General features: G+C 38.1%; 1 protein-coding gene across 4 annotated transcripts; it reads right to left on the reverse strand.

Annotated features, from left to right (window-relative positions):
* Positions 1–1,969: 1,969 nt before the first annotated feature.
* Positions 1,970–22,261, reverse strand: LOC128229887 (uncharacterized). 4 transcript variants are annotated; one of them, XM_052941783.1, is made up of 4 exons: positions 22,243–22,261; positions 9,958–10,053; positions 3,203–3,888; positions 1,970–2,930 (listed from the first exon to the last, which is right to left on the reverse strand). In XM_052941783.1, the coding sequence occupies exons 2-4, from the start codon at positions 10,043–10,045 to the stop codon at positions 2,559–2,561; spliced, it is 1,146 nt and encodes a 381-aa protein (XP_052797743.1). In that variant the 5' UTR covers positions 10,046–10,053; positions 22,243–22,261; the 3' UTR covers positions 1,970–2,558. The 4 variants fall into 4 exon arrangements, with proteins under 4 accessions (XP_052797743.1, XP_052797741.1, XP_052797740.1 ...); XM_052941781.1 differs by having other exon boundaries at positions 21,933–22,255; XM_052941780.1 differs by lacking the exon at positions 22,243–22,261 and adding an exon at positions 13,014–13,266.
* Between the last annotated feature and the right edge of the window lie 1,716 nt (positions 22,262–23,977).

Raw genomic sequence — 23,977 nt, forward strand, 5'->3', positions numbered from 1 at the left:
ACAATGGATTCAGTCCGTCAGAATTATTAATGGGCAGAAAATTAAATACGTCAATACCGGTTAAACCCGAAACTTTAAATCCAAAGTGGCCAAATTTAAAAATTGTCTGAAATCGGGAAAATAAGATTAAAGGTCAACAAAAAAGAAATTTCGATACAAGACACAAGGCAAAAACTGTGCCTTGCCTAAAAAATCGCGACCGAGTTCTTGTAAAAGATCAAAACAAGTATGGGGTAATTAAATCACAATCTGTATTCCCACGTTCATACAATGTTTAGACGGATGAAGGTATTATCCGCCGGAATAGGCGCCATCTTATAGAAACTCCCAGGCGGCCTAATGGTCAGCAGGATGGTCAAGGAGAACAGATGGTTTAGATTAATGAGAGTGATAGTGAAAATACTTTGTTTTCATGGGAAAGTAAGGAGGAGACCGTGGAACCAGGGAATGGTTACGTAACAAGATCAGGAAGATTGTCAAGAAACCCAGAAAGACTAATCGAATCGTGTTAGTTAAAATATATTATATGTTTCATATAAAAATGTTATATTTGTTTCAGAAGTAAACACCTCTAAATGATACATTCATTAAATTACTTATTAATTTGAAAGGGAGGTGCTGTAATATGATATCGGCTACCTGCGAGTGGCCAGGCTTATCAGCAGTCTGTAGTTAGCTAGCGTCGAATAAACATCGTAAACTACATAGTAGTCTTTATCTATCATCCCTATACTTAATAAATAATACGACAGGCCTCAAGGTTTGTATCAAGAATAGCTTTGTCGTTTTTCCTCTAGGTTGCCATGCATTGCATGAATTCATGTCTTTAAAAAATTGAAAGAGCACCAAGGAGCATCCCTATAAAGTCTCATCAAAAACGTCCGGGCGGTTTAGGAGATGATCTTGTTTAGCAATTGTTGACGCTGAACGATGGACGCCGGACATAGACCGATCACAAAAGCTCACATTGAGCACTTTGTGAGCTAAAAAAGAAAGGGACAAATCTGACCTATTTTGGCCACCAAGGAAATCACATGCAAGTAATATAATAATTAATGCCACATCAGCCAGTTAATTAAAACAACATGAAATAAGCGTCGAAAGAGGACCTTCATTATAATCAGATTGAAAACAAACAATTCAAATTTTGTATTTTGAAAGGGTTTACTAAAGCAAGTAATACGATATTTAAGATATAAAGCCCCGTAATCAAACTTGTATGTTGACTGTGCAATGTGTTTCAAGGATAAAAAGGTAAAGCTAAATTTAATTACATTTACCAAAGTCCTACTTAAACATGGCAACTTAACACCAGGTCAACCACTTATCGGTGGTGTAAAAATGAGCTGTCGACACTTCCGTGGTGCAGCTGTGCCTTGTGCTACAAACGTGAGTATGATTTATTTTTTATTTGATAATTTTATTCAACGGACATATTTTGAAAATCGGAGAATGTACTGTGCAAGATCACGTTTACTGCAGGTCGGTTACGGTTTCGTTTCAATAGTGTGCGAACTTTGGTGCCTGAGGAGCTTTTACACACACCGTAAGAATGTTCTGGAGGATGTCAAATATGACTGCATAGTACATACGCCGGAACACTATACAACTAAATCACTCCTTAGAAACGGAAAATGCACATACATGTATTTATAAAAGTGGTGGCGCTGTTGCTCTAGTGGTGGCGCTGTCGAGTTGTGGTGATACTGTCGAGTATGTTTTGCGCCCGAAGTAACAAAGATTTAACGCTTTTGAAATGAATACAAACTAAAGGTGGCTATGTTTATCATACAATTGTTACATCAGTTGAAGTAGTTCGTAAATTTTTAAATTATATCATTAATTAAATGAAGTGTTTTAGAGTTGTATTTATTGATCTAGGTTTAAATTGATTGCCAGTGAAGTGTATTATTGCAAACATAATTAAGATTCCCAAGAGTAAAGTCATAAAGTTTAACTGCACTATAAAATTACTACGCGATCTACTTGCAGCGGAATTAAACGTGTACCACTTTTCGGTCCTACTAAACACTGCAAAGCCTAGCAAAGTCAAGCAAAGCCTAGCAAAGCCAAGCAAAGTCAAGCAAAGTCAGTTGTATTTTTATTTATTTGTATTTATTTGTATGTGTTTTATATATTTAGTTGGAAAAAAATATAATTTATTGCAAATATTGTGTTAAATTTGAGTATGTAAACCGTCCAAATACATCCGAGGTTTCCTTTGCAAAACCGATAAGTGGTGGAGCTGGTGGGTTTAATTATACATTGTGAAAATATTCAAGTTGAAAATACATGCACTTTTTTTATAAATGTTATAGTGTCACAAACAATATAAGAATTGAAACAAGAAAATGCTGTCCTGATAAATTATTGCAGAAAAACTGACAAGTGCTTGAAATCACAGGATCTTTATCTTTACGCGAAACATTTTAAATTTTAAAACATTATCGCCAACATGAATAAATATAAAAGGGAATCTATAATACCCGTGCTATACCGTTTAAAATGGTGTCAAAATAAACGACACAGAATTATATAACGGTCCTAATGCGTAATCATTACGTGATAAAGGGCAACGAGGCTAGTGGCAGGGAGTGTCGTGGGTTTGCACGATAAACATGAAGAACGCGATTGCTGATGTCAAATATGGCTGTGGCGGAGGTCGAGCCATCTTTGTACGAGTGTTTCTCGCTGTGAGTCAGGTATATTGGCGTCCTTTCCGATTTGTCGTCCCCGAGGATAGTGCGCACATCATCTACGCCTGCCACCGGCACTTCCTTCGTCATTTCCTCTACCCTTTCATACCGGATTCTCGACCCAGCAACGACAGGGGCCTGCATATCTTCCCGGGGGCGACGATAATGATTTTGGTGGTGATAGAAGCCGTCTACCCAATCATGCGCCCAGTGAACATCCGTGGAACTCCCGTTCTTAAAGTTGAAAAAAGCTTCGAATGTTTTTTACATACAAAGATAATGTATGCGGTTGTTCTCGTTATTCAAGTGGGTTTTACTACTGAGGTTAACGTAGAATTTCTTAAGTTAATAATGTTAAAATTTAAGTTATGTTACAAATTGTACACTTAATTAAGTGATGTACGTGATTTCAGCCCCCCCCCCCCCCAACAAAGTCATTTTTATAAATATCAGCATTTCCAAATTGTATCAAAACCATGACAATGCAAAATAGAGCCACATCTTACTTTGTCGGAGTAGACTTCCACTGAACACATCTTGTCTGTGTTAATCTCGGCAATATTGATGTTCATTCCGAATCCACATCCGACTGGTCTACTGGCCATCATTTCCACGCATGCGCTGATGCTATCACATGTTAATAGGTTCCGTACCACAATTTGCAAAGGGACTCCGCGGACGTTCGCCTGAGTGGGTGCAAGACTGTTCAATGTTAACACGAGGTGTTTATTCATTCCAAAAGTAAGGCCGGATAAATAGCCAGGAAATACGTAAGACAGGAACTGCTCCATTGGTTTGGTTTCCCCGTGTCCCGTGATAGTCACATGGACAATACCAACGCGTGACGAGACTTCAAACGCCCAGTCCTCATTATGCCCGATGACACGACATGACTGCCTGTTAACGAGGACATCCGTGCACCCTTTAGGTGTACTGTGTGAGTCCGCTTCACTTGGAAACAATACATCATAGTGACACATGCTGATCTCAGAGGCTAACTGCAGCATGAAGATGTCAACAAAGCTCTCCCCAGATCCATCCGCGATGCCGCGTATCTCAGACATGATGTCAGGATGATATTTTTCCGACGTCTCTAAGTATTGCTCAACGATTGGCTTGCCCCTTGGATCATTGAAGAACTTACGGTACATTTTAACCTCTTTGGAGTCAGACATGTAGTCGTTTATAAAACCTGCAGAAAAATAAAACATCGCTTTAACGAATTTTCAAAACAGAATCAGATAAGGATTTGTAAAACAAGAGGGCCACAATGGCCCTAAATCGCTCACCTGGGGGTGTTGTAAGTTTTAAACCAGTGTTTTTATGACAATGAATGAGTTTGATGGTTAATGGTATTGCACTTTGTTATTTATATCAAACTAAAATGTAAAATTTCTACCTTCTGCAAAAATCATACATTCTTCTGCTAAATCCTAAAATCCAAAATCATACATTCTGTACAGTACTATAATAGTTATATATTTCACAATGATATTATTGACTGTTATCTTCTATGGTCAAAATACCACAAGTCTTTTTATCTGACAATTTAGCTTATATTGCAAATAAATACAACAAACATAGTATTGCAATGTCTGCTTGTATTTGACTGCATTCTTTTTGCCTGCACCCTGACATGACTTTTTGCCTGCACCCTGACAGGACTTCTTGCCTGCACCTTGACATGACATTTTGCCTGCACCTTGACAGGACTTCTTGCCTGCACCTTGACAGGACTTTTTGCCTGCACCCTGACGTGACTTTCTGCCTGTACCCTGACAGGACTTCTTGCCTGCACCTTGACATGACATTTTGCCTGCACCCTGACAGGACTTCTTGCCTGCACCTTGACAGGACTTCTTGCCTGCACCTTGACATGACTTTTTGCCTGTACCCTGACAGGACTTCTTGCCTGCACCTTGACATGACTTTTTGCCTGCACCCTGACAGGACTTCTTGCCTGCACCTTGACATGACTTCTTGCCTGCACCTTGACATGACTTTTTGCCTGTACCCTGACAGGACTTCTTGCCTGCACCTTGACATGACATTTTGCCTGTACCCTGACGGGACTTCTTGCCTGCACCCTGACAGGACTTCTTGCCTGCACCTTGACAGGACTTCTTGCCTGCACCTTGACATGACTTCTTGCCTGCACCCTGACAGGACTTCTTGCCTGCACCTTGACATGACATTTTGCCTGCACCCTGACAGGACTTCTTGCCTGCACCTTGACAGGACTTCTTGTCTGCACCCTGACAGGACTTCTTGCCTGCACCTTGACATGACTTTTTGCCTGTACCCTAACAGGACTTCTTGCCTGCACCTTGACATGACTTTTTGCCTACACCCTGACAGATCTTCTTGCCTGCACCTTGACATGACCTTTTGCCTGCTCCCTGCCAGGACTTCTTGCCTGCACCTTGACATTACTTCTTGCCTGCACCTTGACAGGACTTCTTGCCTGCACCTTGACATGACTTTTTGCCTGTACCCTGACAGGACTTCTTGCCTGCACCTTGACATGACTTTTTGTCTGTACCCTGACAGGACTTCTTGCCTGCACCTTGACATGACTTTTTGCCTGTACCCTGACAGGACTTCTTGGCTGCACCTTGACATGACTTTTTGCCAGCACCCTGACAGGACTTCTTGCCTGCACCTTGACATGACTTTTTGCCTGTACCCTGAAAGGACTTCTTGCCTGCACCTTGACATGACTTTCTGCCTACACCTTGACAGATCTTCTTGCCTGCACCTTGACATGACTTTTTGCCTGTACCCTGACAGGACTTCTTGCCTGCACCTTGACATGACTTTTTGCCTGCACCCTGACAGGACTTCTTGCCTGCACCGTGACATGACATTTTGCCTGCACCCTGACAGGACTTCTTGCCTGCACCTTGACAGGACTTCTTGCCTGCACCTTGACATGACTTTTTGCCTGTACCCTGACAGGACTTCTTGCCTGCACCTTGACATGACATTTTGCCTGCACCCTGACAGGACTTCTTGCCTGCACCTTGACAGGACTTCTTGCCTGCACCTTGACATGACTTTTTGCCTGTACCCTGACATGACTTCTTGCCTGTACCCTGACAGGACTTCTTGCCTGCACCTTGACATGACATTTTGCCTGTACCCTGACGGGACTTCTTGCCTGCATCCTGACAGGACTTCTTGCCTGCACCTTGACATGACATTTTGCCTGCACCCTGACAGGACTTCTTGCCTGCACCTTGACAGGACTTCTTGCCTGCACCTTGACATGACATTTTGCCTACACCCTGACAGGACTTCTTGCCTGCACCTTGACAGGACTTCTTGTCTGCACCCTGACAGGACTTCTTGCCTGCACCTTGACATGACTTTTTGCCTGTACCCTAACAGGACTTCTTGCCTGCACCTTGACATGACTTTTTGCCTACACCCTGACAGATCTTCTTGCCTGCACCTTGACATGACCTTTTGCCTGCTCCCTGCCAGGACTTCTTGCCTGCACCTTGACATGACTTTTTGCCTGTACCTTGACAGGACTTCTTGCCTGCACCTTGACATGACTTTTTGCCTGTACCCTGACAGGACTTCTTGCCTGCACCTTGACATGACTTTTTGTCTGTACCCTGACAGGACTTCTTGCCTGCACCTTGACATGACTTTTTGCCTGTACCCTGACAGGACTTCTTGGCTGCACCTTGACATGACTTTTTGCCAGCACCCTGACAGGAATTCTTGCCTGCACCTTGACATGACTTTTTGCCTGTACCCTGAAAGGACTTCTTGCCTGCACCCTGACATGACTTTCTGCCTACACCTTGACAGATCTTCTTGCCTGCACCTTGACATGACTTTTTGCCTGTACCCTGACAGGACTTCTTGCCTGCACCTTGACATGACTTTTTGCCTGCACCCTGACAGGACTTCTTGCCTGCACCTTGACATGACTTTTTTCCTGTACCCTGACAGGACTTCTTGCCTGCACATTGACATGACTTTTTGCCTGTACCCTGACAGGACTTCTTGCCTGCACCTTGACATGACGTTTTGCCTGTACCTTGACAGGACGTTTTGCCTGCACCTTGACATGACTTTTTGCCTGTACCCTGACAGGACTTCTTGCCGGCACCTTGACATGACTTTTTGCCTGCACCCTGACAGGACTTCTTGCCGGCACCTTGACATGACTTTTTGCCTGTACCCTGACAGGACTTCTTGCCTGCACTTTGACATGACTTCTTGCCTGTACCCTGACAGGACTTCTTGCCTGCACCTTGACATGACTTTTTGCCTACCCCCTGAAAGATCTTCTTGCCTGCACCTTGACATGACCTTTTGCCTGCTCCCTGCCAGAGCTTCTTGCCTGCACCTTGACATGACTTCTTGCCTGCACCTTGACATGACATTTGCACCCTAACAGGACTTCTTGCTTGCACACTGGCGTTGTCAGAACGATGAAAACCTTTTTGCATGCATAGTCACTGACAGGACTTGATACAGTTGCCTGCATACTGACAGAACTTTATACAGTTGCCTGCACACTGACAGGACTTGATACTGTTGCCTGAACACTGACAAGACTTGATATGGTTGCCTGCACACAGACAGGACTTGATACATTTGCTTGCACACTGATAGGATTTGATACAGTTGCCTGCACTGAGACAGGACTTGATACAGTTGCCTGTATACTGACAGGACTTGATACGGTTGCCTTCACGCTGACAGGACTTGATACAGTTGTCTGCACACTGAAAGGACTTGATATAGTTCCCTGCACAATGACAGGACTTGATATAGTTCCCTGCACACTGACATGATTCGATACAGTTGCCTGCACTGAGACAGGACTTGATAAATTGCCTGCACTGAGACAGGACTTGATACAGTTGCCTGCACTGAGACAGGACTTGATACAGTTGCCTGCACAATGACAGGACTTGATATGGTTGCCTACACACTGACAGGACTTGATACAGTTGCCTGCACACTGACAGGACTTGATATAGTTCCCTGCACACTGACATGATTCGATACAGTTGCCTGCACTGAGACAGGACTTGATAAATTGCCTGCACACTGACATGATTCGATACAGTTGCCTGCACTGAGACAAGACTTGATACAGTTGCCTGCACACTGACATGATTCGATACAGTTGCCTGCACTGAGACAGGACTTGATAACTTGCCTGCACACTGACAGGACTTGATACAGTTGCCTGCACACTGACAGGACTTGATACAGTTGCCTACACACTGACAGGACTTGATACGGTTATCTACATACAGACAGCATTTGATATAGATGCCACTATAATTGAAGCTCTTGATAAAGTTGCCTGCATACTGACAGGACTTGAGACAGTTGTCTGCACACAGACAGGACTTGATACAGTTACTTGCCCACTGATCAGACTTGATTCAGTTGCCTGCACACAGACAGAACTTGATACAGTTGCTTGCAAAATGACAGGACTTGATATGGTTGCCTGCACACAGACAGGACTTGATACAGTTGCCTGCACACTGATAGGACTTGATACAGTTGCCTGCACTTAGATAGGACTTGATAAAGTTGCCTAAATACAGACCACACTTGATAAGGTTGCCTGCACACTGACAGGACTTGATCCATCTGCCTGTACACAGACAAGAATTGATAAGTTGCCTGCACTCTGACAGGACTTGATACAGTTGCTTGCACACTGACAAGACTTGATACAGTTGCCTGCACACTGACAGGACTTGATACGGTTGCCTTCACGCTGACAGGACTTGATACAGTTGCCTGCACACAGACAGGACTTGATACAGTTGCCTAAATACAGACCACACTTGATAAGGTTGCCTGTTCACTGACAGGACTTGATCCAGCTGTCTGTACACAGACAAGAATTGATAAGTTGCCTGCACACTGACAGGACTTGATACAGTTGCTTGCACACTGACAGGACTTGATACAGTTGCCTGCACACTGACAGGACTTGATCAGCTGCCTGCACACTGATATGACTTGATTAGTTACCTGCATACTGATTGGACTTGATACAGTTGCCTGCACACTGACTGGACTTGATATGGTTACCTGCTTGCAGACAGCATTTGATATAGATGCCAGCACAATGACAGCCTTTGATACAGTTGCCTGCATACGGACAGGACTTGATACATTTGTCTGCACACTGACAGGACTTGATAAGTTGTCTGCATATTGACAGCATTTAATATAGATCCCAGCACAATGACAGCACTTTGTGCAGCTGCCTGTCCACAGACTAGACTTTGTTCATTTATCTGCAAACTAGAGAACTTCAATTGCCTTCACACTGACAATACTTTCTTCAGTTGCCTGTACAATGACCATATTTTTTACAGATGCCTGCACATTGACAAGACATGATACAGTTGCCTGCACTGTCACACTGACATAACTTGAAGCATGTGGATGCCACCACCGAGTTTGATTTTCGTTGATGTGTAAGAATTGGTAATCGTAAGAATTGGTAATCCGTGGGGTGGGGCCAGTTTTTATCCCTGGGTCAGGCCAGTTTTGATCCAGGAGGAAAATTTAAATAAACTTGGTCGACAACCACTAGACAATGTTCCACACCAAATATCTAAGCTCTAGGCCTATGGTTTTTGTCAAGAAGATTTTTGAAGTCTTTCCTTTTGGTGGCCTAGGCAACCCGAGAGGTCTGCATGGTGTGTGGTTTTTGTCAAGAAGATTTTTGAAGTCTTTCCTTTTGGTGGCCTAGGCAACCCGAGAGGTCTGCATGGTGTGTGGTTTTTGTCAAGAAGATTTTTGAAGTCTTTCCTTTTGGTGGCCTAGGCAACCCGAGAGGTCTGCATGGTGTGTGGTTTTTGTCAAGAAGATTTTTGAAGTCTTTCCTTTTGGTGGCCTGGGCAACCAGAGGTCTGCATGAAATTCGTTTCTTTGAACAATTTGAAAGGGCACCCCCAAGGAACATCCTTGTGAAGTTTTATCAAAATTGTCTAGGCGGTTAAGGAGGAGATGATGTTTATGAGCAATTGTTCGTTGCCAGACCCTTAGATGAAAGACAAAGAGCATAGACCTATCACAGTAACTCATCTTGAGCACTTTTTGCTCAGGTGAGTTAAAAACATGAGATGCCAACGAAACGTGAAAAATGCTCCCGGAAGGCATTTACTCTTCAGAGGCATCCATCAGAGTACATTAACATTAAAAAATATTTCAATTGTTGAATAATAATAATTATTTAGAAGAACTAGAAGTACCACACCTTTAAACGTTTTCCCAACAGCTTGCCCCACATCGAAGTGGTTTGAAGCCTTAATATACAGCACCGGTAAAGACTCCACACTGCTCATTGTCCGGTCTGAAAAAACATGAAACTATGTTTTATTTATGTAACAATAAATTGATTCATAAAATTACCAAACACCTAAAATACTTAACCAATAACCAATAACCAAAGTGTTGGGGGGTTATCAATCACTCTCAAATCATTTATTTGATAAAAGTCACTGGCCCAAAACAATCATTATGGACTAGCATACAGAAATTAAATAATAACAGGTGAATGATGAACACAAATTATATGTCAAATATATTCAACAGACAAAATATGGTGGAGGCACTTATAAATTATCAAAATAATTTATTAACAAATTAATAGCCTAAATTGCCTAATTTGAACAAGAAATATCTGAGCCCCTGGTAAACCAGCTAGATGACTAGTGTTTGAATGGTTTGACTGTTCGATATGTAACAGAGATTGTTCTTGGTTCAATTGTTTTTTGGTAATTCCCAAGTCAGAACAACTTTTTGAAAGGAATGCACAGTATAACAGAGTGTTCACAATTGCAATGTTTCACTAAACACATGTTATTTTCAATACAGAATTGTTTTCACCCCTACAAAGGTAACAAAAGGCCATGTGCTGTCTTATTAGATTGATAGTAGGGCTGCTAAGGCATCAATATATAAAACCCAATAGCAGATTTAGAGGGGGATGCACCTCTAGCATGGCCCCTCACCCATAGAATTGCCCAAGCTTACTTTAAATGTGAATGTTGCAGGAAAGTTATAAAATAAGCATCGAGGGCAATGTCAAAAGGTTGTGCCACTTTCAAGCTACACAAGGTCAATTTCTGAATCCGCCCATGTGGTGAACAGGAACTTGGCTCGTTTAGGCTATACTGATTGAACTGGTGGTAAGCCTGTTTGCTGACTTGCAAATATATAAATACATATGTAAAATCAACTTTAATAAAATATCATTATAAAATTCATATTTAACAAACTGATAGTGCAGTTCTGGTTGTGAATTACATCGCATAATAATTATATAATGAAGACATTAAAGGGGAAATAACTCAAGACATACAATACAATATTTATTTCAATGTGGTTTTATCCCTTCTCCACTGTTCTAGCAGTAAAGTTAACTTAATGGACAAAATATACGGTACCCCGGCTGAGTAGCATTGTTGGTAAGATGGAAGAACATAATATATCCTGTATCATTATGATAATTATATACCTGTCCTCATGTTTTGCAAACATATATTCGCATTCGTACTCCAACTTCTTGGTAAGCCAGGTGTTAATCATTCTTATTTTTATACAGCATCGCTACGGATAATTGGCCGGCTAAATATGTTATTTATTTGTAATACTCTCTCTGTTGCTATGCTTGGAATAGGTACAGTAGTATCTACACTACAATTGTGCTCACATTCCCTTGAAATTGAAGTTTGGAGGCAAAATAGAATAACACACTAGTACACATGTATGGTTACATTTGGTGGTGGTGGTGATGGTTGTGGTGGTGGTGGTGGCGATGATGATGATGATGATGATGATTTAACTTTTAAACAAGCAGAGATCTAGAGAGTTTGTTTCTAATATTCCTATTTTTTGGACTAAGTATTATAATTATATTTTACAATGACCAATGATTTTTTTTATATTAAGTGTATAATGACCAATGCAAAGCTTCATTTTATTTAGTTCATTTTGTGAATTTTACAGGAAGTCAGGGTGATTTCAGATGGCACAAGCCGAAAAATAGTCATTTTTGAAAGTGTATTATGTTTACAACTTTATGCAGGGCGATCCGATTTGAATGTGTTCTGGAATCATAATTAAAAAATTAATTGCATCACCTACACCTTTTACATTAAACAATGACCCTTTCAGTTTGTAAATTTACCCTTTGAGGGTCTTTATCAACATTGAAAATTGAGCCTGACTACTTTTCAACATTAAATTTTGATCACAACAGCCGTTAAAAAATGATCACCATTTCAATTTTGATCAGTTGCGGAGTCATTTTTTAACGGTTAGTTTAATTGAAGATAAATGTTAGAGATTGACTGTCCGTATAAGATGAACACCAAAGAAACAGTGACCTCTATTGATTCTTTATAGAGAATCATGTGTGACCTCATTGTCGAAAAAGACCGATCCATCAACTAATTACCTGTCAGGGTGGCTTTCATCAAGACTCCATTAGTGCCATAATGGTACAAGAATGTATTTGATATATATATATGGAAGAAATAATTGTTTAAAAAGTCACATATAATAAAACCTACATTTCTTGCAAAAAGAAAGTGACAATAGGCAAACATGATTAGGGACATATCCAATAATTGTTGTTTGGGTGTGTTGAGACACAGTTAATGAATGAATGAATTTCATATGGTGACACCTTATATGAGGGCTCAGCAGACACAGTGTACGAATTTCGGATTTGATTCCACTAGCCCATTCGGGCTACCAGATAGGAAATTTTACTAGCCCAAAACCAATTTCACTAGCCCAAACTTAAATATTATAAAGTATCACTTGTTCATAATAATTGTTGGAAGTTTAAATAAGATTCCACAACGATTCTGATCATCTAATCAAGCACATTCATACAGTTTCCATAAATGTTCCCCAATCTGAACAATGCGTCAATAATAAATTATAGTCATACATATATTAGTGTTGTCATCCAAAGTTCAGTAACTAATAAAGTTTTCATAAATGTGATAGAAAGAGAAAAATATTTTCTGAACATATCATTTATTAGTTTCTGAACATATCATTTATTAAATGAAAAGAATTATGCATGTACTTTAAGTTCCGTTATCCAATGCATCCTTGTCAAATCCGATATCCACCAGCAATTGTGCAATGACATTTTTCTCTTTTCAACTTTCAGTTTCACTTTGAAGTTTCGGAAGAAAATACAAAAATATATCGATGTTTATATTGCCAATATTTCTATAATTGTTCTTTAAAATAAATGGCAAAGCAATTCAAAGGTATAAAATAGAACCTTACTGTACTGTACACTGACAACGAGTACTATATCCGACAGTTTTCCTTTCACTTTGATTAAATTTGTCAGGAAGTAAACGGGCACCTGTTTTCTGTGCATTTAAGACGATGTTTATAGAATGGTTATTTTGTGTTCTCATTAAAAACTTAAAAATCTTTCTTTTTATTTCAGCAAATAAATAAAATATATTTAAACGAAATAAATAAAATATCAATGTTGATATTGCTATTTTAGCATTGTTGATTTGCATTGTCATCAAAGTTGTCGAAACTGCCGATGTTATCCGTTAATTTACATAATGGGCGGAGTTATGACGTCATAGAGTTTGACTGCGGCTATAAATAGACACACTTACTGGTTAGAAACTGATCGATAATAACTTGTCACTTCAGGCGTTAATTAATTTTGACATGTGTTTATATTCATTGATTAAATAAACAAACATTCAGCACATGGCTTGAGCCCTGAATCGCAGAGCAATAAGCTTTTTGATCATCGTAAATTTCGGCGAATCAGACTTCGCCGTTGTCAAGGCGACTTAGTCGTTCCAGTCGCCCTGAAGAACGCATTCTTAAATAATAAGGTTTTGCGTATTAAAAATACGATGTGTTACGCGTTTAATTGGTATGTGGTTTTTTTAATCACATTAGGAAAAAAACGGTAGCCCGGTCGGGCTAGTTTCTGTGGAAAATCGGTAGCCCCAGCTGAAATTTGGTAGCCTCGGGCTATCGGGCTACCGCGAATTTCGAACACTGCTGAGACAGCCTTTGGCCTTTCAACAAGAACAAGGCAGAGTAATTCACAAAATCAACTGCAAAACCAAAAAGCAAGGTGTCTCTCTTTAATCCTAGACTTGACTTGACATGTAAACTTGGCTAAAAATAGAATTCGCTCATGCAGACTTGGCTAACACTAGGTTAGCTAAAATGGGAGCAGGACTTTTCAACCCCAAGACATTTCAACCCCTTCTCAAAACGAAGACTTTTCAACCTCATTTCAAAGACTTTTCAACCCCTACCTGTTTGGACTTTTCAACCCCTAAATCAAAGACTTTTCAACCCCTAGTTGAAATATTTTGATAGCCATATTGAAGACTTTTCAACCCCTAAATCAAAGACTTTTCAACCCCTATTATTTTTGTCAGCCAGATGTTGTCTTTTTCATTGTTTTTGCAAGAAACTTAACCAGTTGTTATTGAAATACAATTAGAGATTTGTGTGGCTTATTTGTTACACTTTTCTCCAAAGTATTGGATGAAGTTTACAAAGGCTTTGCCTTAATTTACTAAGCACTGGTGATGGTTAGGTTTTTTCAAAATAATATTCCGAACATTAACAATGGTACGGTAAAGTAAGATTTTGGTGCCTGGTTACTCCGAACATGCAATTGTTGTATTATTCTGAAGGATATTACATATCTCATATATTATGTACAATGTTATTACCATAATTGTGTTCTTTAAATAACAAATTTGAATAATTGCAAAAGAAAATGAATGCAAAGAAGAATTTACGGAACATTCTCCCTTGTGCCTGTAGAATGCCAATAAAAACCTGAACTTGAACATTTATAAAACTTTCATTGCTTTTAAAAAAGGTCAACAGTGGAAAGTTTTTTTGTAGTACCAGATTGCTATTTCAGTACAGTTTGATTTTAATTCTTGATAATGTATTATCTAAAAATTCAGAGTTTGCGGGTATAAATAAATAAAATATATTTTTTGTTTGATTTTAAATCCTGAAAATTATACACAAAATGTATCAAGATGGCCATAGTTTGGAATGATGGCTATGATATTAGAACCTTAATTTAAAACTGTCACTTCAAGTTACTATAACCTCAATTAAAGGTGTTATGAAGCCCCTTAATCCCTTAGGAATTTATGACCATGTCACACATGTTGCCCATTAATGAATGTGCGACCTTCATTCCATTCTTTAACTGCATATATGAAAAGACAATACAATGCTTATAGCATTTTTTTACATTACCACTTTATAATAGAATGTCCTTATTTTTTTTTAAACTGAGAAATAAAAAATGTTAATAAAATCTTGTATTCCCCTTATGGTGATAATTAAAGAAGTCCAACTTCAACACATGTAACTTATGTAATTTGAAAGCATAAATTGGAACTCAATCTATAATACATTTTTATCATCTTTGAACTCAATGTATACTTTTGTATTTCTTAAACATTGTCTGCTAAATCATGATATTTTGAAATATTATGAAGAACTTTATTTTAAAGTTCAACTCATTTTATTGTCTTTTTTATTGATGACAAAATGTTTTTAAAAAGTGTTTAAAAAAAACTAAAAGAAAAACAAAAGCTTTTTCAATTAATTGATGGAGCAGTACTATGTACATAATGTATTGTATGAGGATATCCTCAGGGAGATAAGGAAGATTTATGGCTAAATGACTCAATAGCTAAATGGACAGTCAAGCATTTTTTTTTACTTATTTCAATGAAAATATTTAATGAATTATTGTATTATCATGTGTTTTAAGTATGTATATTTTGTATGTATTACATATTTTTTGTTTGTTATATTTTTAGTCTTAATATATTCTTGATTTTTAAAATAAATTTCAAAATAAACTGTTTACTGTTGTAGTTATTTTCTTAAAAAGGTGAGAAATTAAGGGGTTGAAAAGTCTTCGTTTATTAGGGGTTGAAAAGTCTTTGTTTAAGGTGGGGTTGAAAAGTCTTAGAACTTTTAGGGGTTGAAATGACAAAGGGGTTGAAAAGTCTTTGATTTCACAAATGACAAAGGGGTTGAAAAGTCTTGGGGTTGAAAAGTCTGACAGCCGCTAAAATAGCGTTTTTTTAAACTTTCAAGGCCCATTTTTTAGGCATACATGGGCAGATCTGGCTGGTTTTTGAAAGGAACCAAGCTCTGATGGATATCTAATTACTGTACAAGTTTTATCGAGATACAATCAAAACTGAAGACTGTATTGTGTTCACAAGCAATTGTTTACGGACGCACGCACGGACGAACATACAACATACACATTACCATCGCCTTTGGCCAGTAGAGCTAAAAATCTATTCTCTTGTTTATAAAAATAGACTATAATTTCAAAAAGTAAGCTCCAACAGCAAGGGAGACAATATAGCAAGACTAGCTGCCCTTGCTTCATGGATAAACTTTACTTAACTATCAGATTATAACTGTGTTAATAGTAATTTGTAACCGCCAGGGTGGGGCCAGTTTTGACCCCAGCGCCACCTTTTGAACAAACTTGATAGAGGACCACTATATGATGATACACACAAAATATCAAGGGTCTAAACCTTATGGTTTCAGATAAGAAGATTTTCAAAGATTTCACTATTTTAGTATGTAAGAAATTTGCGATCCCCGGGGCGGGCCAGTTTCGATCCCAGGGGCATAATTTGAACAAACTTGGTACACAACCACTAGGTAATGTTACACAACAAATATCTAAGCTCTAGGCTTCATGGTTTTTGTCAAGAAGAGTTTTGTAGTGTTTATTTTCCATTAGGTTACCATGGCAACCAGAGTCCATAGATCTGCATTGAATTCATTTGTTTGAACAATTTTAAAAGAGTACCACCCAATCAACATCTCTATAGAGTTTCATCAAAATTGTCCAGGCGGTTTAGGACAAGATGTTTATAAGCAATTGTTGACGCTGGACCCCAGACACAGGGATGATAACAGAGCCAAGTTGCCAATCCTGAAAATGTCTGCGTGGGGTTCAGGGGGCCGCTTAAGGCCCCCGATGGGTCCAGGGCAAAACCCTGGTGGGGGGACAAGGGGGGCGAAGCCCCCCAAAGCTTTCCATATTTCAGGGATTCTAATACCCTTTTTTGCCTTAGAAAAGTGTTCAAGGAGTACACCTTTCGGCTTGGTAGATATAATCATGTTCAACACGAGACTACCACAATCAGAACAATAACAAGAATCTTAGCAGTGAAGTTTAACACCTTTGTCTTTAAACAAAGTTAAATTTACTTTTTTTACCTGAAGTCACAGGCATTAGACAAGTACCTGACATTTTGGTTCAGTTGTCCACTTCCCATAAAACTCAACTGGCTATGATCAAATGCCTGTGTATAAACAGTCTACACTGTGGGATGTTTGATTTATAATAATGAACAACATATCAATTATCATGCTTGCAAATGTTTATTGTAAAAGTGGTATTTATTCAATTTTTATGTATCATTAGAGTATTTATTCCATTTTCTGCACATTTGATGAGAATATTATGTTATTAATTATTATATATATTATTCAAATTAATATCCAAACGGGACTTAAATGCTTTGGCAGCGTAGCCGTTGTGGACATGGTGGACATTGATGTATTCTGGTCCTCAAGCCAGATTTTTCCCCCTCATGGTGTTACATGAGTCCAGAAGCACACAGACTAGATTGTCCCACGGCAGTTCAAGTCCCTCAACAGGCTTTCAAATTCTATGAAAATTGACTTAGAATCAGCCCTTGTGATTTTTAACGAGGCCAAATGTCTAAACACTATTTCTTTCTCTATAGCAGAAAAAAAAGCTGCAACAGTTTTCTCATTGTTTGTGTTGTTTGACTTGTCTTAGTTGAAACAAAACTGAGATCCATTAACTCCTCCACATGTTCATCATTGAAATGGCTAGCCACTCCGTAAGTCATCTTGTATGATGCTGTACACCTTTTTGAAGTTTTAATTCGCTGAGAGCTTTTGTGTCTTGGCAAGTGACACTACTGTGGTGCCAGGGAGCATGTTCAGCCATAAGTCCAAGTATCATGGCCTCTGGATTGAATTGTCAGTCATTAACAGGAACAACTGGATGCACTGGCTGAGGTGTCTTTCATCCCTGACTTTTGTATCCATCAACATACCTGGATGGGGAAATACAAATTACAACTATAGAATTTAAATCTCCTCAAGAAGTTTTGTTGAACTGTCTCAAATAGAAAATAAAATGACTTCCTCCACGTAATTTATTTTACTACTACAAAATATTTCATGTTTTTTTTTTTTTAATTTGAACCAAACCAATTTTCATTTTAACCTCCCATTATGGTCAACACCACTTCTTATTGAGAACAATGCTTCAAACATGAGAATAATAAAGAAACGGTTTACAGCGTAAACTTCAATCGGCCTAATAAAAATCGATTATTATGACACAATCCGAATCGGGATGTCCGAAATAATGCTACATGCGCAAAATTCATTCTCAGTTTGATCACTTTCTATTAACTTAAAAAGAAACGTTTCAGGAATTTCACTTAACAATAAATGGCAAATATACCCTTAAAATCGGCGATTCGATGTTTTTAGAAGTTGGTGGTGGTTGTTTTTTTCCAATTTTCCAATACCCGTTTATTCGTCTTCGTCGTCTGTCATATCCGGAATACGACCATCCGGATACTGTCTTCTAGTCCCATCGGTAATTTCCGTAATCACCGGATGCTATCTTAACCAATCATATAGCTCGATTGCCAAGACGTAAATAGGTTCGTTAATTTCCGGCTTTACACTTCCGGAAAACTCACCTTTCGTACCCATATTGTTCGAACTGAGCTCGAATCACTCCCTGTACCCCTCCCCCCTTGAAAAAAACTCAACGGATTTACATTAATCTCAAAATCGATCCGTGAGGCCTTAAATCCGGAATTCCGGATTAATCCGGAATTTTATCATCCCTGCTGAGACAGCGGAAGCTGGACATAGTCCAATCACAATAGCTCACCTTGAGCACCTTTTGCTCAAGTGAGCTAAAAACAAACAAGAGCTGTCGTAAGACAGCGCGCTCGACTACACCGCTTTGACTTAGAAGTGAATACAATGACGATGTATTATTACCAAGTTTGGTCTCTTTATGTCAAACCCAACTAAAATTATTCGATACATAAGGTGACTTTGATGCTGCCCTCCCACCAGCCCGCCTGAACAATGACACAAGTCATTCAAATAACTTGATTTCCCATTATGAAAATGTGGTTAAGAATATACAAATATGCCTTTCAAAAGAAATTAAAAAAAATATCAAAAAATCAAGGGCCATAATTTGTATTTAGGGTAAAATAGAGTTATGTTTCTTGTTGTAAGATGGTCGTAAATAATCAAGATTTTTATTAAGTGCATTGAATGAACGGTATAGAAGTTTTTTTATTAAAATCCCAACTTGCCCTTAACTTTTACTTGCCTAAAACTTTAACCTAAGTCAATCAGGGGCCATAACTTGTATTAAGGATATGGAGTTATGTAACCTCATTGGGTAACGGTCCTGAACAAATTAAGTGAAGTATTAAGTCAATTGATTGAAGGGTATAGAAGTAATTAATAAATATCCCAACCTGCCCTAAAACTTTAACCTAAGTTCCTTAGTCAATCAGGGGCCATACTTTGTATAAAAGATAATATGGAGTTATCTAACCTCATTATGTGATGGCTCTGAACAACTGTGTGAAGTATTAAGTCAATTGAATGAATGGTATTGGAGTTTTAAGTGAAAATCCCAACTTGCCCTAAAACTTTAACCTGCCCTAAAACTTTAACCTAAGTCAATCAGGGGCCATAACTTGTATTAAGGATAATATGGGGTTATGTAACCTCATTGTGTGATAGTCCTGAACAACTGTGTGAAGTATTAAGTCAGTTGAACAAAGGGTATAGAAGTTATTAATAAATATCTCAACCTGCCCTAAAACTTTAACTCTGTAAGTTCCATAGTCAATCATGGGCCATAATCTGTGTAAAGAATAATATGGAGTTATCTAACCTCATCATGTGATGGTCATGAACAACTGTGTGAGTATTAAGTCAATTGATTGAAGGGTATTGGACTTATAAGTGAAAATCCCAACTTGCCCTAAAACTTTAACCGGACACCGACGCGGGGGCGAGTAGTATAGCCCACCTATTCTTCGAATAGTGGAGCTAAAAGGATTAATTATTGCACACACAATATACCATAATGTCATAGTAAACATCCCCAACTTGCTTTGGTGTTTTGACTTGACTTAAAACAAAACAAAAACTACCAAACATTTTTAAGACCGTTGCCCTAATCTCAGATTTTATTTTTTAGGCCTTACCCATAAATACACGTAACAGCCATTAATATGTCCCTGTCATGCAAAGGTGGGTGACACTTTGATTAATCTGGCAGGATATGCTCCCTTAAATATTTGACATACTGGTATAGCCTCACCAAACTTAATGGTGAACATGTCAGCAAATGATACTAAATCAGCAGCAAAAGTTAAATTTAACAGTGGTGGTCAAATTTCAACGTTAAAAAATGATCAGTCATCCATTGAAAAAAGACCGATGGCGTCCATTTTCATAAAGGATTTACCTTGAAAAATCGAAAAAAGAAATGTTAAAGTACAATTCTTTGGACTAGTGCCAGTAGTGGGCAATGATGCGGTACACACTCAGCATACATACATTACAAGCACTCCAGATTACTAGTCCACCTAAATGGCCGTCAACGAGTCTTTTGACAATTTTTTTAATATGGCAGACTCGTGACGTCCACCATCCCAGCAAAAAGTAGCAAGCGGTCCTTGCGCAGAGAATCCTCGCAGCCACAATTTTGAAATTATCTCCGTTATAAATTCAAATTTCTTCGAAAATATTATTGCCTACAATTAAACACGTATTAAGTTATGTCAGTATGCCCAAAAAACATGTCAAGTTATCATAAAACACTTACAAGTGTCGATTGTTTATCGAGTATCCCAATATCGGTAAATCTGGGACAAATCTGACTGGTTGTATACATGTACATGTATAACGGTATTCGTGACCAATAACATATTAATGTGAAAATAACAACTCTAATGACAAATTAAATCCAGTTCAGATCACTGTCGGATAAAAATTGAACAACTTTGTCATTATTTTTCAACATCAATGCATATTATTTCAGTATATCATTTCGCCTGTTGTTAAATGGTAGAGAGTTGTAGCGTTACAGGGATACATAAGAAATGTCAAAATAATAAAAAAAAAGTATTCCTGATCGCTCATTATTGTAGCTACTGGGCAGTTGCCTAATTCCGGATCAATTTTGAAGTTTTCTTAAAATATTGTCATAATAACTAAACATAAGTGCATGAAATTTTAATAAAGAAATGTTGGGTACTATATCAACCAAAATGGAAAAAGAATAAAAGAAAAAACAATTATTTATAATATAATATTCAGTACGAAATAAGGGCATAAACGACGTCCAAAAACCTGCATTTAGTGCCTAAATATTCGGATTGTTTCAAAGAACAAAGTAAACATTATTTAAGTCAATACAAATATTTAAATGCTACTTAAATGAACATCATGTATTAAATGTTTAACCTGTATATAAATTTTTTACTTCTCTAAAGTATTTGTATGTGTATTTTCGGCGTATCCGAACTACTAATTTGTCCGAATTTGCATAATTTTGAAAGTACGAATCTGCTTCATTTTTGCTTCATTTTCATATCAAATGCTGCACAACACAAAACAATGACATCGTCAATTTATTTACTTTTTATGTAATTGGCATTGTATTTCGTGATTGACGATAAGTCATAAACATCGTATAGTAGATCTAGTGTTTAAAGATAACCCTGTCGAACCTCAATATAAAAGCTCGCGCTGTGTGACGTCTTTCCCCACGTGACTTAATATTGACATTTCTAAAGGAAAGCGAAAGTTTAGAGTTATTTATTTTGGGGTTATACTCGAATAGCTGCACTTTTGTGTTGTTTCTGTTGCTATAGAGGTCATTTGCGTAGACTGTGATCATTCTATATTGACCACGGTCGCCGAAACGCATTTTAAACGATTTCCGAATATTTAGGCAAATCCGGAATTAGGCAACTGCCCAGTATCCAGATTACCTAACAATACGTGTCACGCCCGTATTCAATCCCGCTAAAAAAATATACATACTTTCAGACAAAGATAAATAACGCAGGTTCCTTTTTACTTGTCCTCTGTAGAAATAGTTCGCTCTTCGTATCATATACTGCATCCAGAATCTTATAAATTCCTGTAAGCAACTCCAACCCGGGCTTGGACGTTATAACTTAACTGTATAATGTACTGAATAATTAATTTCCACAATAATACTGTAATAGAACGAAATCATAAACGGAAAACATCAGCTTTCTTTGTTAAATTGACACGCGCCTAAATAAGTCCAAAACACACTTGAAAAATGTATTTAATTTTGAATAAAGAATATGTTTCAAAACTTGACCTTTTTAAATAGAAGGCTGGGAACCAGATAAAACCAGATGAAACGGCTAGATTCTAGTATACTAAACTCGTGATACCCTCTGCAGAGGTTACTTCCCTAGATGCAGATCAAATTACACCGAACTTCTTGGCTATGGTGGCAGATATATATTCCCAGATAACTTCTCGAAACCCTTATCTTAAAGCGTAACCTGGGGCCAACATCAATAATCTTACATCCAGGCAAAAATATCCCAATTCTGATACTGCTATGTATACCATTTTTTCTCGGGCACAAGTTCATCTCCTAAATGACACTCTCCCGTGGTTTCTCGACTCCAGGTGATTTTTTTTTAGTTTTGAGCGACACAAACTTATCAAGTTAAGGAAAGACGGACACACGGATGGACAACATTTGGCGATTCTATATGCCCCCACTCTATTTAAGTGGGGTCATAAAAAAAAAACAATTATCCTTGCTTTGTGAACTCATTGGAGTATGAAGTGCTGCAAACATGAAGCTTTTTCCACTCTTATAAAACATATAATATAACTGTCACTACCATTAAATGCAAGGACCATAATTTGGAAATGCCAATTTGTGCTAATTAAAGGGCCGTAACTCAGTCCTAACTATGTTGAGCTTAAAAAAAACTTATTCAGCCAAACAGTATCACCCTAAGGTTTCAAGACTTTAGGTCATAAAGTTTTTGAGTTTTTCATGACACAAGTATGAAAATGCCAAGTTCTGGTAACTAAGGGGCCATAACTCTCCCCTTATTATGTGCAGCTGTGCTGCAAACGAAGTCCACAACTTAAACAACATTTCAAGACTCTACGTAAAAAATAATTTGAAGTTAAAAATACACAAGTTATCATTATACAGATGGAAGGACAACAGACGCACACGGGCAAATCTCTATCCAACAATAAGTGAAGGCTTAAAAAATGTAATTATACATGGTTTCACCTGTATATTGCAAAAAGTTAAAATACCCCTCTTAGTACTTAATTCAATGAAAAATGAGTTCTTTAAACTCAACTCTACACACGTACTGTATGCGAGAACGTCCAATTTGTCTACATCCAATTTGTGTATAACTGTAATTACACGGACGATTAAAACCATGACCTACAAAATGAATTGTAATCGAGAAAAAAAAATATGCATACAATGCGAACAGTCAAATTGCGAGATTTTTAAGATCTAAAATAGCGGCAAGGGTAAGGTAATAGCCTTTGAAAAACTGCTTTTATCTCCGCCGTTATATACTTAAAATAACGTTTGTTTGATCACTTGTCCAAGAACATAAGAATTTCACTTTACTTATAGCTGACCAGTTCAATCCATTTAAGTTCTTTGAATGCCATCAGAGAAAACACTAGAAACGCCATTATTGTAATGTGTTTTTTTACAGCGCTTTTTTAAATACAAGTTCTATGACCATTTGAATTTGACCTACTGACATGAGTCTTGCACATCGAGTCAACCAATATATGGCCAAATTACAAACTTGACAAGGCAAAAGCAATCATGGAATAATGACAATAACTCTCAGTGTGAACTTGACCTTTGACCTTCTTTCACACATGTGTGCCAAATAAATAAAACTATCCCCAAGTGCATGGCAAGTTACAGCTCAATTGCCCAAGTAAATTGGGGGCAATTATCAACCAAAATTAAGCCATGGTCAACCATGTATTATTCTATAAATAACCTATTACATACAGATATGGGGATTGCACTTGGCACACTA

Source organism: Mya arenaria, chromosome 4 (genome assembly GCF_026914265.1).
Source record: "Mya arenaria isolate MELC-2E11 chromosome 4, ASM2691426v1".
NCBI classification, from domain to species: Eukaryota; Metazoa; Mollusca; class Bivalvia; order Myida; family Myidae; genus Mya; species Mya arenaria.